This window comes from Setaria italica, chromosome VIII (assembly GCF_000263155.2).
Source record: "Setaria italica strain Yugu1 chromosome VIII, Setaria_italica_v2.0, whole genome shotgun sequence".
Lineage (NCBI taxonomy): Eukaryota > Viridiplantae > Streptophyta > Magnoliopsida > Poales > Poaceae > Setaria > Setaria italica.
The window spans coordinates 11028431-11047362 of record NC_028457.1 but is presented as its reverse complement, the minus strand read 5'-3'; the positions used below and the strand labels follow the sequence as shown (position 1 = coordinate 11047362).

Sequence of the window (18932 nt, the reverse complement as noted above, 5' to 3'; positions counted from 1 at the left end):
CATGCTGAATTCCCTGTGCCAGCAAAAATCAAATCTGGCATATAGTAATGTGCTATATATATATTGTTGGAAAATGGCACATGGAGAGGCCATTTAATGCAATCTCAAAGTAAGAGTGCAGTGGCATTCAATAGTCCCATACTGCTTGTTTGAGTTGATGTAAGCCAACTTAAATAGTAGAGCTCTCTCAATTCTCTGAATGCGTCATGGAAGGAGACAATGGGGCTTGGGTTACACAATGCACGCGCGCATGCGTTTGCATTCCTTTTCATGTAACCAACCGCGTGACATATGACTTGCAAGCAGCCAAGCCAAGTTGATGTAACATTTTTGCCGGTTGCTTGTAATCTTTTGACAACAGTCATTAGAGGTGATAAGCACATAGTCAATTAACAGGGTGGTTACTACTGCCAATTAGTGGGCCGATTTTATAGCAGAAACGATCAGCAGAGGGCTATCGTCTTCTCTATAAGGAGTTCTGGAGACATCCAGGAACACATACGAAAGAGACCCACGAATTCCTTCTCTTCTTTCTTTTTCATCTAGTGAAGTGTGCTATGGTACTGAGCTGTTGGATCTCGCTAGCTCTTCTCCTTGGCGTGCACGAGGAGAAGGGTGAGCGGTATCTTCGAGCCGTTGCCGTCAGGAAGCTTGCATGAGGGGCGGCAATAAGGTTTCTGGGCAGCGCTTGCCTTCATCAACGATCTACAATGCACCATGTAACCCTGCATCCGAGTCTACACGAGGGCTGAGCGTTTGATATGTAAGTCCATAGATTGGATCTGTTGTGGTTTGCCATCATGTGCAGGAAGGTTACGATGCTTAGAAGTTTTGGTTACATATGCCTTCTATGTGTTGTTTTTATACACCGTTTATATGAGTTTGTTACGGTCAAACTGTCTGCAACTAGAATTGAGTTACATAGAAAGTAGCACTGAGTTACGTAATATGCCTCATGTTTATTTCTGGTAGAATTAAATGCATATTTCCAACATATATTTCCATAGAAATATTGATAAAGGTAGATGTGGGACTAAGGCCGTGCTGTGCCTCTCGTGCCTCGTGCTACTTCGTGCCTAGATTTTAAGTTACACGGCATGATACGTGCCGTGCGGTGCCTGCACTGTCCAAAATTTATCTTGCCATTCCGTGCTTTGGGTTGTGCAAAATATCACGCTTCGGGTGATTCATAAATAGCACAGCCCAAATTCCAATTTTAAATGAAAGTAGCGTATCGTATAGACTCCTGTTCGACATCGAGACTATATACTGGTAATTAGTAATTCGTTCTCACTTTAATATGAAAACTTTAGACGATTAACCTCTGCACCTATTCCTTCCTCAAAAGTTGACATTACGTGCCAAGCTGTACGCTCCAATTTGGCTGATTAAACATCAACACAGAGTACTGGACTGGACACAACCAATATACTAAGCTTGATAGTGCCACTTGAACTTCATCACGGTATCCTATAATCATATACAATGGCATCGTCGATGTCCTCCAAAGTCAATACACAGTTATCTCCAGGCTCCAGCTGCATGGCAGCCCATTAAAAGCACCAATTGGCCCCGGCAAACTCTCACCAACTTTGCATTCTACTTCCACCAATGGCGGAAATGGGATTCGAACGAAGCTGGTACTCCTTCGTCCTCCTCGCTTCCCTTGTATTGGCAACGGCTGAACTGGCCACGGCGCAGACCAGCCCTAACAGGACGGTGGTCGAGGAGGTCACCGGCTGGCTCCGGATCTACTCCGACGGCACCGTCGAGCGGCTGACCCCGCCGGGAGCCGAGGCTTTCACCGCCATCGTCCCACCCTACAAGAACCCTCGCGGCGGCGTGACCGTCCACGACATTACCACCGACCGCGGCATCGACGTCCGCCTCTACCTCCCGGCGGCCGCAGCTGCCAAGGCGCCGCACCGTCGGCGCCGCCCTGTCCTCCTCCACCTCCACGGCGGCGGCTTCTGCGTCACCCGGCCCTCGTGGGCGATCTACCACAACTTCTACGCCCCGCTCGCCGCCGAGCTCGACGTCGCCGGCATCGTCTCCGTCTACCTCCCCCTCGCGCCCGAGCACCGCCTCCCCGCCGCCATCGACGCCGGCCACGCCGCGCTCCTCTGGTTCCGTGACGTCGCGCGCAGCCGGAACGTCTACGGCGCTGCACACTCCGCCCTTGTCAGACATTTCCGTCGTACCGCTGACTTCTCCCGTGTTTTCCTCATCGGCGACAGCTCCGGCGGTAACCTCGTGCACCTCGTGGCAGCCCGCGCCGGCGAGGACAAGCCGGGAGTTCTCCACCCGGTGAGGCTCGCCGGCGGCGTGCTGCTCCACCCGGGCTTCGCCAGGGAACAGAAGAGCCGGTCGGAACTCGAGAACCCACCGAGCATGTTCCTGGCGCCAGAGATGATCGAGAAGCTCCTCGCGCTTGGGTTGCCCATGGGCGTCAACAGGGACAGCCCCTACACGTCGCCGGAGTTGGCGACGAAGGCCGTGGCGCATGTACGGATGCCGCCGTTGCTGCTGATGGCTGCGGAGAAGGACTTGCTCCATGATCCGCAGGTGGATTACGGGAAGGCCATGGAGCACGCGGGGAAGAAGGTGACGACGGTGGTCAGTCGAGGGGACGTCGCGCACGTCTTCTACCTCAACTTCTTCGCCGTGAAGACCGACCAGCTCACGGCGAATAGGACGAAGGAGCTCGTTCATACCATCAAGTGCTTCATCGACCAGCACTGATCCGTTCAATTGGCACTCGTGTTCGGATCATCATTCCAGTTTGTTCATCGCCTTTCTGTCTACACGTCAATGTTTGTGTTGACGGTCTTGTGCTTTGCAGCTTCATTACATCGGCATAATTGTTGAGTTGTTACTCGTCATTGTTCTACTGTATGATCATTTCTAAGCAATTACATCTATGCTGCTATGTGCTATCCAAAGTTTTAATCTGGGCGCAGCGTCAATTCCCCAGTTCACATATAGAATACTTCCAATGACTATTTTGCAAACTTGATTAGGGACATAGCTTTCACCGAAGATGGTGGCCGCCTTAGAAGAAACGTCGTCGGCAACAAACCGGTCCGTGGAGGCGAGTTTGAAGGGGAAGAAGCTTCAGGCCAACCTTAACTTGCTCTTCGGCTTCTGCCACTAAGTCAGGGCCATAGATTTGTCTTTCTCCTGGTTGGGACCAGTTCAAGGGTGTCCTGCATCTCCGGCCATACAGGGCTTCGAACGGTGCCATCTTCAAACTGGCCTGGTAGCTGTTATTGTAGGAGAATTCTGCTAAGGGCAGACACTTGTCCCAATTCTTGTCATAGTGGATAACACAAGCTCTTAACATGTCTTCCAGGATCTGGTTGACTCTCTCGGTTTGGCCATCGGTTTGAGGATGATAGGTTGAGCTTCGGATGAGCTTGGTACCCATGGATGCCTGTAGTTTCTCCCAAAAACGTGCCACAAACTGAACTCCTCGATCAGAGACGATGGTCTTGGGTACACCATGTAGGGAAACTATGCGGTCGAGGTACAACTCTGCATACTGCTTGACTGTGTAGGTGGTACGAACAGGAAGGAAGTGGGCAGTCTTGGTCAGACGGTCCACTATAACCCAGATGGAATCATACCATTGTGATGTAAGGGGCAATCCAACTATGAAATCCATGCTGATGTCTTCCCATTTCCAAGAGGGAATAGGTAGCGGTTGCAGGGTACCTGCTACCTTTAAATGACTGGCTTTGACACATTGACAGGTGTCACATTCTGAAACATACCGAGCTATCTCTGGTTTCATTCCACTCCACCAAAAGGTTTGACGGAGATCATGGTACATCTTATTGCTGCTAGGATGGATTGAGAACTTGGAGAGATGAGCTTCATCTAGGATTTGCTTTCTCAGCTCGGGGTCGGTGGGTACAACTAGTCGGTTTCCATAATGCACACCTCCAGTTTTGTCCTGCCGGAATTGCTTATATCCTTCATCCTTTACTGAGATCTTCCTGATGATCCGTTTTATTTCTTCGTCCTTTACATGTGCTGACTGGATTTGGTCTTCCAAAACTGAGTCAAGGATGATGTGACCAAGGGTTCCATGAGGAATAAGCTCCAGATTGAGTTTTTCCATCTCGCGACACAGAGTCTTGGTGAAGGCTGCTGACAACAAGTAGTTGCAATGGTGTTTGCGACTGAGGGCATCGGCTACCACATTGGGTTTGCCGGGATGATAGTGAACTTCCAATTCATAGTCCTTTATCAACTCCAGCCATCTTCTCTGGCGCATGTTGAGGTCGGCTTGAGTGAAGATGTACTTGAGGCTCTTGTGGTCGGTGTAGATGTTGCAGTGAGCTCCCATTAGGTAGTGTCTCCATATCTACAAGGCATGTATCACTGCTGCCAACTCAAGGTCATGGGTTGGGTAGCTTAGCTCATGAGGTCGTAACGCCCGTGAGGCATAGGCAATGACTCGATTGTCTTGCATAAGAACACATCCGAGTCCAGTGCCAGAGGCGTCACAGTATACGTCATACGGCCTAGAGGGATCGGGCTGAGCCAAAACTGGGGCTGTGGTCAGCAAGTGCTTCAGGGTCTTGAATGCCTCTTCACACTTGGTGTCCCACACAAATTTGACCTCTTTCTTCAACAACTCGGTCATTGGCTTAGCTATCTTGGAGAAATCCGGTATGAAACGCCGATAGTAACCTGCCAGTCCAAGGAAACTTCTGATCTGGTGTACTGAGGCAGGAGGCTTCCATTCCATGACTTCCTGCACCTTACTGAGATCCACGGCGATACCATCCTTGGAGATAGTGTGTCCCAAAAACTTAACATTATCAAACCAGAACTCACACTTGGAGAACTTGGCATAAAGCTGGTGATCTCTTAGCCGTTGGAGAACTACACGAAGATGGTCGGCATGCTCTTCTTCGTTCTTCGAGTACACTAGGATATCATCAATGAACACCACTACAAACTTGTCCAGCTCGGGCATGAACACCGAGTTCATGAGGTACATGAAATAGGCGGGTGCATTGGTGAGTCCAAAGGACATGACTAGGTACTCGTACAGTCCATATCTGGTAGAGAATGCTGTCTTGGGTATGTCGCAGGGTCGAATCTTTATTTGGTGATAACCAGAACGAAGATCGATCTTAGAGAACACTTTTGCTCCGGCTAACTGATCGAACAAGATATCAATGCGGGGCAGTGGGTACTTGTTCTTGACTGTCACAGCATTGAGGGGTCGGTAATCCACACACATACGCAGACTGTCATCCTTCTTCTTCACGAACAGGGCTGGGCAACCCCAAGATGATGTACTGGGTCGGATGAAGCCTTTTTCTAACAGGTCATGCAACTGGGTCTTCAACTCGGCTAACTCAGCGGGTGGCATCCGATAGGGTCTCTTAGATATTGGGGCTGTGCCAGGGATCAACTCTATGGAAAACTCCACTTCTCTATCAGGTGGCATACCCGGCAAGTCTTCCGGAAACACGTCAGGGTACTCATAGATAACAGGGAGGTCTTTTAGACGGACTCCCGATAGAGGGTAGGCACAAGGAAGTGCAAACTCAGGATGGGTCAAGGATATGGTAGAACTGCCATGGGAGGGTGAGCTGATGTAGAGGGATCGGGCTGATGTATCTAGAACCACCTGATGTCGGGCCATCCAATCCATACCAAGGATGACATCTATGCCTTCTAGGTCAAGGATGATAAGGTTTTCCTTGAAGAGGGTGGGGCCTAGCTGGAGAGGTACAAGAATAACGATCTGATCCGACGTTATCCTTCCTCCAGGAGTGGCGATCACATAGGGTTCCTTAGTGTGATCGACATCTAGCCCACATCTTTCCCTAGCCTTACTCCTGATAAAGCTATGAGAGGCTCCCGAATCAAACAACACAACAACAACTTGATTTAAAACAAGGAAAGTACCCGTCATTACTGGCGCACCTTCGGGGAGCTCGGTCAAGCTGGTGTAGTTGAGTCGGCCTTGTCGAACTTGCACCTTGGGCCTTCTTCCTTTGGCTGCCATGGGGTTTGGACCTTGCTGTTGATTCTTGTTTCTGAGGCAGTCCTTTGCAAAATGTCCTTCGTTGCCGCAAGTAAAACAACGGTTACTGGCTGCCGGGCGGGGTGGCGTTGGCAGGGCCGACCGGGGCACTTGCGGTTGGAAGCCTGGAAAACGAGGCGTTGTTATTGGCGGGGGTCGGGCGATCCATTTCCCTGACTGTTGGGGTCGGCCAGGGGCTTGTGGAGGAACCATCTGGAACCTTCGAGTCGGCGGACTCGGAAATGCCACAGAGGCTTTCCTCTTCTAGTCAGCCTTGAGGGCTTGCATGCAGTCCTCCTGAGAGATGGCCAGGTTGACCAACTCATTGTAGGTGTCCACCTTGATGGGGTTCAACCTTTCCCTGAGCTCCAAGCTCAGTCCTCGGCGGAATCTGTCCTGCTTCTTCTCGTCTGTGTCCGCATGATAGCTGGCATACCGGCACAGGTCATTGAAGGCTTGAGCGTAATGCAGCACATCTCGGGTTCCTTGGGTGAGGGCCAAAAACTCGTTGAGCTTGCACTCCAAGAGACCTTCTGGAATGTGATGCGCCTTGAACGCCGTCTTGAACTCATTCCAACTGACCACGTGGCCAGCCGGCAGCATGGCATGGTAGTGATCCCACCAAAGCCGTGCGGAGCCACGCAGCTGTTGGGCTGCAAACCGAGCCTTGTTGTTGTCGGGGCATGGAGCGGTGAGAAGCTCGAACTTGGATTCGATCGTGCGAACCGAGGCGTCAGCATCGAGCGGTTCTTGTGTCTTTTGGAACAAAGGGGGCTGCGTCCCCAGAAAATCCTCATACCGAGCGATATGCGGCTGCTGTTGAGCTCTTCCACCATGTGGCTGTTGCTATTGCCCTTGTACCAGATGCCTTAGCAGCTCAGTTTGAGTTGCTAAGATCGCCTCCAGTGGCGATGAGGGCGGGGGTGGGGGAAGATCCTGTCGCTGATCGCTACTGCCGGGCACAGAACCAAACCTGGTGCGGTGCGCCATCTGCAAGAGTTAACGCTCCATCAATTTCATAATCTTAGATGTATTCCAACAAATAGAACGTGTAAATTAAATCCTTCAATGCGACTCTTGCCAATGGTGCAACACACGTCCTCATAGGGAAAACACACTTTTATCACTCTCCGGTGAGACAACATCGATCTTGACCTGGTACTCAACTTCAGGCAAAACAGGTCATATACAGACTCCTATGATCCAACTCAAGCCAAGGGGTCGGGCAACGGCCCATACTTAAAAAGGGTCGGACGGGGAGGAAACTACCTCAAGGGTCGGCGCACTCTGTCTCGCAAACTGGGGTCGGCCAACTGAACAGGCTCCCCGAAAACAGCATATGGCGCAACTCACATAACCTAGCATCCACACCATACAAGATGAAAAAGCCAGGCACCAGCATTAACTTTATATACAAGGATATTCCAATCACGGGGAGTACTCAACTCTAGGCTAACCTATTACAACCTTTCCAAAAATTAGGCTGCCGATGAGTACAACAAAAGAAAGATCCCCTGAGAACCCGCAATCTACCAATGGACACTATGAGGAGGAGAAGACGCGCCATCTTCCTCAATATCCATGCTGGACGCTCCTTCGTCTTCCTCAGGGTCCTCCTGAGCTTCGAGCTGCATGTTGAGGGCATGCATATCATCGAGCTCAGCTTGATGCTCCTCCAAATGGGCATTGGCAACTGCCAACTCCATTTTCACCTCCATCTTCTCTTCCGATAGCTCTATCATGCCGTCCACGAGGTCGGCTACTTCTCCTTCAAGCTCGGAGATCCGATCTTGCATGTCATGGATCTGGATACCCCGTTGAATAAGCTGGTAGGTTTGGCCTACCATATCTCTCCGTGCCGCTTGGAGGTACCCGTGAACATCTGCTGCTGTCCGGGCGAAGAGGATCATGGCTCTCCCTTGAAGCTCTATCAGCCGGTAAAGAGCTGCCATGCACCGGATATTGGTGGAGATGGTGACCATGGCGCAGGTGGTGGCTAGCACTTCAATGTTCCCGACGCGGTCAAGCCATGCCGGGTCCAGCCGGTTCCTGACGGGGAAGAGGCCGATCGGGTCGAGCGTGATCTCCACGGGATGCAGCTGATAGAACTGGGTGAGCAACTGGAGGGCGGCAGACTCCCATGTATCCTCAGGAGCGAGGCCATAGGCTATTATGCCGAAAGAGGGTCAGTCGGGCCGTGCAGGGGGTGGAGGTACCAACGCCTGCACTTGGCACGTCTGGATGCCCTGCTCCAGATATAACCGTCTGGCATACAAGGGTGGGGACTGGTACCCAAACCACTTCAACGTATCCCACAGAATCGCAGGGAATCCCTCGAAATGTAGACACGTCGATTGGAAGGTACCGTTCGCTCCAAAAAGAACATGTCCGGGAACAGCCATCTGGAACCAAGAACCAAAACCACGTGAGATAAACTCCAAGGGTCAGGGGTCGGATAGAGAAGCATTCAGTTTTAACCGAGAGCAACTAAAAGAAACTAGAAATCCTTAGATCCAAAAGAACTCTTCCGAACAAGGTTGCTGTTGAGAAGGAAACCTTACAACTTTTTAGGTATGACACATGCACGGCCTACCTTACACTTAACCAAAAACAACTACCCGAACTCGGGTCTTACGCGGTCAGTGCCGGTGACAGGGCAACAATTACGTCTCTCCCTATAATAACTAGCCGGTTCTACAACGTGTCTTAAACGAACGCGGTTAGCGTACCTGCAGAAAAACACCACACACGAACCTTTCGTGCCAGCACTCACGAAAGCGTTCCCAAACATTACCGCTCACTATAGGAACAGCACCCATGCGTTTTAGGCTGCATGGACAGCACTCAACCGTGGAAATAGGTTCCCTTTGAATGGAACCATATAACCCTTCACATACTCGTGATGCGGAATCGGCACACGTATGACAAACGTGGCGAACCAACCGTGCTGATAGGTTCGTTGGAATCGAACCGTACCAACCTTCGTATGGAGCACATACGGAACCTGCGCACGTGTGATAGACGTGGGCGAAAACAACCGCGAAGATAGGGTCCTTTGAATGGAACTCCCTATCAACCCTCGCATGCTCGCGATGCGGAACTCGGCACACGTATGACAGACGTGGCGAAGTGCTGGAAGGGTTAGCAAAATAACCAAGTAATTATTAGTCACCTAAAACAACCCCAAAATCCCCTAGGGCCTCTCGCACTAAAGTCATCCTTAACGGTCGTACGAGAATTTTCAAAAGTTTCTTGCAACTTTTATCCTTTCAAATAAGTGTTTAGGGCTTGTTGTGTTCTCTGTATTGCTAAACACGGCTCTGATACCAGCTGTGGCGGATCCACCTCGAATTCGCTTGATTAGACAGGGTTAAGTCGCCTAACATGCGACACTCCTGCCGAAACCAAGTTAACACGAAGTGCCGTCGGATTTCATCCGATTTAACCACTTAAACAGGATCGAGTTTAGCAACCCACACGAAGGTGAGTGGTTCCAGAGAATACAACGAGTCCACTGAGTTAAACAAGTTACCCATTTAGTTCGGCCATAAAATCCAACATCAGAGTTTTACAAGATTCAAAAAGAAACGACGGGGGTAAACACTAGCGGAAGACTTCGTCGGGGTCGGATGTCCTGGTGAGGCCAACCGGAACATCACTGAGTCCTCTCCTCCCCGTCCGAGGAGGGATCCCACTCGACCGTCCAGCCCGGCGGGAGCTGGGGAGGCCAAGCGCCAGCAAAAGAGGGGTCGGGAGCAGCAACTTCACCTGAAAAATAGGAGCCACAACAAGGCTGAGCTACTAAGCTCAACAAGACTTAACCGATAGGAGTCAGCTACTCCTCACCTCTAGACATGCAAGGCTTTTGGCTGAGGGGTTTGTTTGCCAAAGCACTAAGAAAACCCTATTTTCAAGTTTTAGCTCCGGTTCTAAGTTTATTAGCCGGTCTAGGTTTTTGCAACCTACTCTAAGCAATCATAGAGCCAAACAAGGTGTGTAGATATAACAACAAACATTGCCATCATCAGATTCCTCATTTACTCAGGGTGACATAGCGATCAAGCAATCTCAAACTATGAGAGGCAGACGAATCAATTCGAGTTCTTTAACCATGCATGGTGAACCTAGCCTCACGACATCCGCGCACCCGGAGGTCACTTCCTGTGTCGGCCTTCCCCATCAATCCCCTAACCCGTGTCGGGCCCATTTCCTTTGGTGCAAGGTTCCACAGACCCGGCCTCTGCCGTCCTGTGACCGCGCTTGCCACCACGTGCGACAACCAGCAGGGGAAACTCCGTTCCAAGAACAATGGGGCGACCGCTCACGTCTAGGTTCAATCAGGTACTAGGCTTCCTCATCCCATACTAAGTATGAGGCTAGTACTTTCAAACACTTGATCACGAACACCACCACTGTCAGGCCTTAGCAAGATTTAATAGACAGACGGGGCGACCATCCGTCCACCAAAGAGTTGCCAAAACCCTGCCCCGTCTATCGTCCTTATAGTTGTAACAGGAGAGTAAACAAGCAACTCCTACAACTCGCGAGTGACAGGAAATCACTCGGCTTTTACCGTCTCCTAGTTAAGCAATGCATCTACTCGGTCCAATAGCTAGTGCTCAGATCATAGGGTAACTGAGTCATGCATTTAGGGTTTCAAACAACTCCTATACGTAAATGCACAATCATGTTACAGAAGGCATGCGCAAGTCTGGTAAAACACATAGGACTTTCATGCAACCGGGGCTTGCCTTCAAGCAAAGAGGAAGGAAACTCCTCGACTTCTGGGGCGACTTCGGCTTCCGCGGGCAGGAACTCAGCTACAGCTTCCGCTTCTGGCGCCGGGTGAAGCTCGTAGAAGCCGTCGGCGAGGTGCAGCTCTACACGAATGCAATGCAGGAGTTAGCATAGACAGTTATTTCAACAGCAACACTGGCTCGCCTGAGCCCAGAAACTTGCGACAAAGAGCAGGAGGGTGGGGAGGTTCAAGAGAGCTGGTGAAGATCAAGGGGTAAGGGTCAAAAAGGAACTTATGATCCGATCCTTGAACTAGAGGATGTGGGAAAACTAGGGATCCTCAGACGCAAACGCTGAAGGGTTCCTAAGTTTTACACATACACCCTCGGGTTGAAGAAAAAGATCACAGCCGAGCCCTCGGGCGAGGCGGATAAGGGTCGGCGGAACAGATAGGGTCGGGTGAGACGGAACCGGGGTCGGGCGGATAGGAGGGGTCGGGCGAGGCGGACTAGGGTCGGCAACTCACCTTCTTCCTGAAAGGAAAGCTTGGGGGTCGGGAAGAAGCAGACTTGTGCGGAGGAACTAAAGCTTGAACAACGGCTAAGACCGGGAAGCTACGGCGGCGGCGGCGCTTCTTGCTGATCACAAGAGAGCTTTTACGCAGCACGGAGGAGCAAGCTGCTGGGTGACTTGGAGAAAACTGAGAGAAATCTGAGAGCAGAGCTCCTCAGGACTTGGTGTGCGGTGCTAGGAGCTTGAGCAGGGAGCGAGAGAATGGCTGAAGGCAACAATGGCGGAGGGAACTTCGGTGGCTGGTGCATTCCTTTTATAGCTGCTGGAACAGAGGAAAGGAAGCGGCGCGGGAGAGAGAGAAGGGGAGCGGCGCGAAGGCCGGGGAGAAACAATGGAGTGCTCTGCCGGGGCGGCGATTGAGCGAAGAGGGCGGTGCTGCAGAACTCCGGGGGTGACGCCAGCGATCATTGCGTTCTGCCGTCAGGGCGGCGTAGGAGCGGGTAGACCGGTGGTTGAGATTTGGTGGAAAGCGGGCGTCGCCGTGCGGAAGATTTGATAGAAGCGACCGGTTTAACGGCGCTAGAATCGAGGGCGCACAGGTGAGAAGACAGGCAGCCACGGGCGCGCGGGCGAGCGCGGAGCAACAGATTGTCGGGCGGCTTCTGACAGGGCGGGGGAAAGGAGCTGTCGCGGCCGCGGTCGGGGTTGGCGATGGAGGAATCGTCGTGTAGCGGAGACCAGGCGGCGCGACTGTGGCCGAAGTGACGGAAAAGACGGGCGACATCGGGCTCTGGGGCCGGGATCTGGCGGCGTGATGATGGGCGCGGGAGGCGAGGTTTTGCAGAAAGGTTGCAGAGGGCTTCCGCTGCCATTGGGGAAGGGGGCGCGAGAACCCACTTGGTCGCTCGCCAGAGACAAAACTGAGCGGCGGCGTTGGAGAAGACGAGCCACGCAGCAGGAAGACTCTGAAGCGGGCATGCAACTCGAGTGCGCCTGTCGCGGAGGATCTGGGGAAAAGATCTCGCGGGTCCACCGGTGGATAGAACGGTGTTTGAGGATGCTTAGCAGGATCCGACGGCGGGCTGAGCTCGCCGGGGTCGGGAGAAGAGCGAAACGGGAAGGGGTCGGGTCTTCCAGGGTCGGAACCAGGCGGATAGCTGAGCACTTGGGCACGGTAAACAAGACAGATGGCTATGATCAAGGGCTCCGGTTAAGATTAACTCGGGAGATTTAGGGGTCGGTCGCCACAGTTTCTGGGCAGCGCTTGCCTTCATCAACGATCTGCAATGCACCATGTAACCCTGCATCCGAGTCTACACGAGGGCTGAGTGCTTGATATGTAAGTCCATAGATTGGATCTGTTGTGGTTTGCCATCATGTGCAGGAAGGTTACGATGCTTAGAAGTTTTGGTTACATATGCCTTCTATGTGTTGTTTTTATACACCGTTTATATGAGTTTGTTACGGTTAAACTGTCTGCAACTAGAATTGAGTTACATAGAAAGTAGCACTGAGTTACGTAATATGCCTCATGTTTATTTCTGGTAGAATTAAATGCATATTTCCAACATATATTTCCATAGAAATATTGATAAAGGTAGATGTGGGACTAAGGCCGTGCTGTGCCTCTCGTGCCTCGTGCTACTTCGTGCCTAGATTTTAAGTTACACGGCATGATACGTGCCGTGCGGTGCCTGCACTGTCCAAAATTTATCTTGCCATTCCGTGCTTTGGGTTGTGCAAAATATCACGCTTCGGGTGATTCATAAATAGCACAGCCCAAATTCCAATTTTAAATGAAAGTAGCGTATCGTATAGACTCCTGTTCGACATCGAGACTATATACTGGTAATTAGTAATTCGTTCTCACTTTAATATGAAAACTTTAGACGATTAACCTCTGCACCTATTCCTTCCTCAAAAGTTGACATTACGTGCCAAGCTGTACGCTCCAATTTGGCTGATTAAACATCAACACAGAGTACTGGACTGGACACAACCAATATACTAAGCTTGATAGTGCCACTTGAACTTCATCACGGTATCCTATAATCATATACAATGGCATCGTCGATGTCCTCCAAAGTCAATACACAGTTATCTCCAGGCTCCAGCTGCATGGCAGCCCATTAAAAGCACCAATTGGCCCCGGCAAACTCTCACCAACTTTGCATTCTACTTCCACCAATGGCGGAAATGGGATTCGAACGAAGCTGGTACTCCTTCGTCCTCCTCGCTTCCCTTGTATTGGCAACGGCTGAACTGGCCACGGCGCAGACCAGCCCTAACAGGACGGTGGTCGAGGAGGTCACCGGCTGGCTCCGGATCTACTCCGACGGCACCGTCGAGCGGCTGACCCCGCCGGGAGCCGAGGCTTTCACCGCCATCGTCCCACCCTACAAGAACCCTCGCGGCGGCGTGACCGTCCACGACATTACCACCGACCGCGGCATCGACGTCCGCCTCTACCTCCCGGCGGCCGCAGCTGCCAAGGCGCCGCACCGTCGGCGCCGCCCTGTCCTCCTCCACCTCCACGGCGGCGGCTTCTGCGTCACCCGGCCCTCGTGGGCGATCTACCACAACTTCTACGCCCCGCTCGCCGCCGAGCTCGACGTCGCCGGCATCGTCTCCGTCTACCTCCCCCTCGCGCCCGAGCACCGCCTCCCCGCCGCCATCGACGCCGGCCACGCCGCGCTCCTCTGGTTCCGTGACGTCGCGCGCAGCCGGAACGTCTACGGCGCTGCACACTCCGCCCTTGTCAGACATTTCCGTCGTACCGCTGACTTCTCCCGTGTTTTCCTCATCGGCGACAGCTCCGGCGGTAACCTCGTGCACCTCGTGGCAGCCCGCGCCGGCGAGGACAAGCCGGGAGTTCTCCACCCGGTGAGGCTCGCCGGCGGCGTGCTGCTCCACCCGGGCTTCGCCAGGGAACAGAAGAGCCGGTCGGAACTCGAGAACCCACCGAGCATGTTCCTGGCGCCAGAGATGATCGAGAAGCTCCTCGCGCTTGGGTTGCCCATGGGCGTCAACAGGGACAGCCCCTACACGTCGCCGGAGTTGGCGACGAAGGCCGTGGCGCATGTACGGATGCCGCCGTTGCTGCTGATGGCTGCGGAGAAGGACTTGCTCCATGATCCGCAGGTGGATTACGGGAAGGCCATGGAGCACGCGGGGAAGAAGGTGACGACGGTGGTCAGTCGAGGGGACGTCGCGCACGTCTTCTACCTCAACTTCTTCGCCGTGAAGACCGACCAGCTCACGGCGAATAGGACGAAGGAGCTCGTTCATACCATCAAGTGCTTCATCGACCAGCACTGATCCGTTCAATTGGCACTCGTGTTCGGATCATCATTCCAGTTTGTTCATCGCCTTTCTGTCTACACGTCAATGTTTGTGTTGACGGTCTTGTGCTTTGCAGCTTCATTACATCGGCATAATTGTTGAGTTGTTACTCGTCATTGTTCTACTGTATGATCATTTCTAAGCAATTACATCTATGCTGCTATGTGCTATCCAAAGTTTTAATCTGGGCGCAGCGTCAATTCCCCAGTTCACATATAGAATACTTCCAATGACTATTTTGCAAACTTGATTAGGGACATAGCTTTCACCGAAGATGGTGGCCGCCTTAGAAGAAACGTCGTCGGCAACAAACCGGTCCGTGGAGGCGAGTTTGAAGGGGAAGATGGCTTCAGGCCAACCCTGCTGTAGCGGCTGGCATAGCGGCAGTGACACTGCTGGCAGGGGCGCGAATAGCCATGAAATCTTTCCACCAGAAGATATATTGAACCGGGCAGAGGAATCCAAAGGGGGGTTGAAATTAGGGATGCAAGTAGGTAACCAATAGTGTCTTTTGGGTCAGGTTATTAATTACGATGTTATGCCACTCTAGTTTATTTTTCCTCCCAAATTATTTACATAGAATGAGATTCTAGTTCATTTTATCAACTTTTTTGGTCGATCCAATAACCTAAAATATTTATAACTTGCATCCCTAGTTGAAATGAAAGTTGAACAAAGAAAAACAACCTTAGATAGAAGATGAACAAGGCTCGTTACATTTATTCAATCTGATGGTACAACAATGCAATGTGTGTTTTGAGGTTCCTTATTTCACTCGATTATGTAATCGACAGGCCGTTTTTTAACTTCTTCCTTTGAATTCAATTTTGTGTTCGAACTCTAGGCTATGCAGCAAGGTTATGTACTATCTACGTGCATCACATGTAAGGAACCATGACGCCATGTCAAAATATCTTTCCTGCTTGTTTTCCTATGTAGTAGGTTCTGCTTTTGATCTTACTCAGAATAATTGAAATGTAATGCCATTACAGATAAGATAAAGTCCGTATCCCAAAGTCAACCCGCCAACATGCAAGTACAACAAGAAACACATACCATTGTTTGTTTATAGGCTACCACCATTGAAAACAATATCGCATTGGGATACTGTTCTTATCGTTAGGGAAGACTTGCTCACTTGCACGATCTGGGTAGTTGGATCACAAAGCATATTACTGGTTTGATGAGATCGAATTGTTTTTTTAACAGTAATTTAACTTGACAGCGGATGTTTCTTATATCGTGGTATTGTTGTTTACACATTTTCTTAGCGCAATGAACATTGACTGTAATTAATTATCTTTAGCAAAATGCTGCAACGACCCTTCACTTATACTTAGGGTCTATTTATTTCCCTCCTAAATTATATAAGCTGGATTATGTTCTAAAGGTAGGAGGGTAAAAGATCATCATCAGAACACTAGGGGACCACAAATAATCAAAAATAAGCTAGCCTTGAGTAGCTTATTTCAGATTACATGTGGTCCCAAAGTGATCTTTCACCATAGTACCCATAATCTATAATCCAACATATATAATTTAGGTGGATTATAATCTCAAACCTACAGAGCTTTATTCATGCTTCACGCGCAATAATTAGTCAACTTGTTGTGTACGGTATACTAGTAGAAACACGACCTTCCATCCCCAACAAAAATCTCGGTTGTTTTTTAATTCAGGGATAAAGAGGCTTTAGTCCTAGGTCTAAATTTTATTGTCCGCAGAGACACCTTTAGTCCCGGTTGGTGTTACCAACCCGGTCACTAACCGGGACTAAAGGGTCCCCCACGAGTTACTACAAAAGGATTGCATCCCCTACTCAGTTAGATGTGCTGTGTAGGTGAGATGGTAAGGAAGCTACATGTGAAGCTTGAGGTCGTGGGTTCGAATCCCATGCACCGCACACGCGCATATTTCGCGTGACTTGTGACTTGCAACGTGCGCGTGTGGGGGCCTCTTGGGAATTTAGGTAAGGTCTTTAGTCTCGGGTGAAAGACCCGGGACTAAAGATGGGGACCTTTAGTCCCGATTAATTAGTTCCGGTTGGAAAAACCGAGATATATGAGGTTCCCAACCGAGTCTAATGCTCGTTTTTCTACCATTGGTACGTCACTTAACCCTTCATGCTTTGTGTTCTATCACATGCAGGCACGTAATAACTAGTAAAACCCATGACCCTCAAAAGTATATCACATAGTCCATAGCGTAGTGAGTGTACTTAATAGTAACTATAGGTTACAAACCTCGATCTTAACATGTCTTGAGAAAATTGGGAATGAAATTGGACATTGCTATTCAAGAAATATTTGTGAATAAGCACAGAGACACAACTTTGGGAACATTGGGTGGAAGACTAATGTAAAATAAAACTGTTGACGTTGGAAACAGATATATTTATTAGGTGTACACCTCTATTGACGTAGCACAGTTTTCTTACTAGAGCAAGCTGAGGAAGTATAACAATGACGGGAGCCAAATTGCAACTTTAGCACATCATCTTATTATCATTTGGATAGGCTTTGTGCAGTGAACATGACCTCATTAAGACATTAGTTTGTGATTTTGGTGATTATGTGACAACACGATCATTAGAACTAATCTATTTGCTAGAATGTATCTTAAAGGTGTTTTAGGTCCTAAGGAAGCAACCACAACGAAAAACAACAAGCAAAGAAATGAAGAAAAACGAAGAAAAGCCGCACCGACCCTTTGCACCAAAAGGAGGCCATCGAATCAGACGGTGCCTACAGTACACGAGGAAACCGATTCCAACCATGGGACGTTCCGATGCCCTGGAATTTGTGAGCGTCGGAGCAATTTTCTGTCAGTAATACACAGCAGCCGTAAGCACCGATCGATCTGATGGTGCCCTTTACCAAGCATTGGATGAGTCGGTGTGGAAGAAACGAAGCAAATGAGAAGCATCGGATGTTCCAAACTCGGAGAAGACAAGTGTCGGAGCAAGCATATTTATTTTGTAATCTTCCAGAGACGTTTTTGGGCAGCAACCAAAGGCACCGGATGTTACGGTGGACCATCAGAGCAACCACCGTATCAATCGGTGAATGGGTCGGTGATTGAGTTGGTGAGGAATCTGGGCACAGGGAGGCAATGGCTAGTAGCACCGGATATTCCGATGCTACCCAAATTAATACCATCGGAACATCCCATAGTACACTTTAACTAGCCATTGGAGCAATGGCTCTTTCATGCCTTGGGCTATTTATACCCCCTCCACTCACCCATTTGGAGTTGTTGAAGTGTGCAGGAATTCATTGGAGATCAAGACTCACCAAGAACACATTCAAGCCACCAAAAGTGCATAAGCGATTCATCAAAGGCTTAGCACAAGTTTAGGAGAGTGAGATTAGTGCTAGGATAGGCCTAGAGAAGAGAGAGTGCAAGGTGTTGCTACCTTGTGATCAGTTCAAGGCGTGAGCCTTAGTGGCCAAGCCTTTGTGGCAAGTCAAAGGGTGTCCCGGAAGAGACTTGGTGACTGGATAGTAATACTCTATATGGGTACTTCAACAACGTGGACTAGTGGTGGCTTAGTACCTACCGATACCACGGGATAAATCCTCATGTCAAGAGTTTGCTTCCCATCATCCCCACCTCCTACGTTTCCGCAATTCATTCTTGCAACTTGGAAGCCTTTACTTTTTTAGTGTAGTATCTTGCAAGGATTGGCTGTAGGTTGTAAAACTTGTTTTGGGATAAGGCTTTCACACTAGATCAACCATAGTTTGCACATCTTGATAGCTTGATCTAGTTTATGTTTTATGATTTTGTAGTGGAAGCCATAGGTTAAGGTTTTAGATCGTCTAATTCACCCCATCCCCCTCTTAGGCTACGAGCACCAATTCCATACAAGTGGTACCACATCCAGGGCTCACATCTTTCACAAAGAATCGCCAATTCCATTGGCAAATTGTCAAACCAGCTCATTGAAAATGGTTAGGCTTCACCTCCTAGTGAGTTAGCTCGATAGGGGAAGGATGGATAACATAGGTTTGGCTACATGTTTCGATGGCACGGGTTACCAACGTTGGAGAGTTCTCATTGAAGCATCTCTCCAAGCAAAGGGCCTAAATGTTTGGAGAGTCACTAGTCAAGGCGTGAAAAATAATGGGCAACAAGAAAAACAACATGATGTGATTGCCAAGAGAGTTATTTTTCCTTGCTTAGTGAAAATGTTTTCAATCGTGTTTTTACTTATGAAAATGCTTATAAGCTATACCGGAAAGATGAACATCAACCTAGTGATAGGGGTTTATTACTAACCATTTCCACA

The 18932-nt window shown here is 50.0% G+C and overlaps 2 protein-coding genes across 2 annotated transcripts; both read left to right on the top strand.

Annotated features, from left to right (window-relative positions):
- Positions 1-1534: 1534 nt before the first annotated feature.
- LOC101781440 (probable carboxylesterase 15) lies at positions 1535-2949 on the top strand. Its single transcript, XM_004979020.2, has one exon. The coding sequence runs from the start codon at positions 1612-1614 to the stop codon at positions 2740-2742; it is 1131 nt and encodes a 376-aa protein (XP_004979077.2). The 5' UTR covers positions 1535-1611; the 3' UTR covers positions 2743-2949.
- Positions 2950-13409: 10460 nt separating this feature from the next.
- LOC101777955 (probable carboxylesterase 15) lies at positions 13410-14824 on the top strand. Its single transcript, XM_004979016.2, has one exon. The coding sequence runs from the start codon at positions 13487-13489 to the stop codon at positions 14615-14617; it is 1131 nt and encodes a 376-aa protein (XP_004979073.2). The 5' UTR covers positions 13410-13486; the 3' UTR covers positions 14618-14824.
- The last annotated feature ends 4108 nt before the right edge of the window (positions 14825-18932 follow it).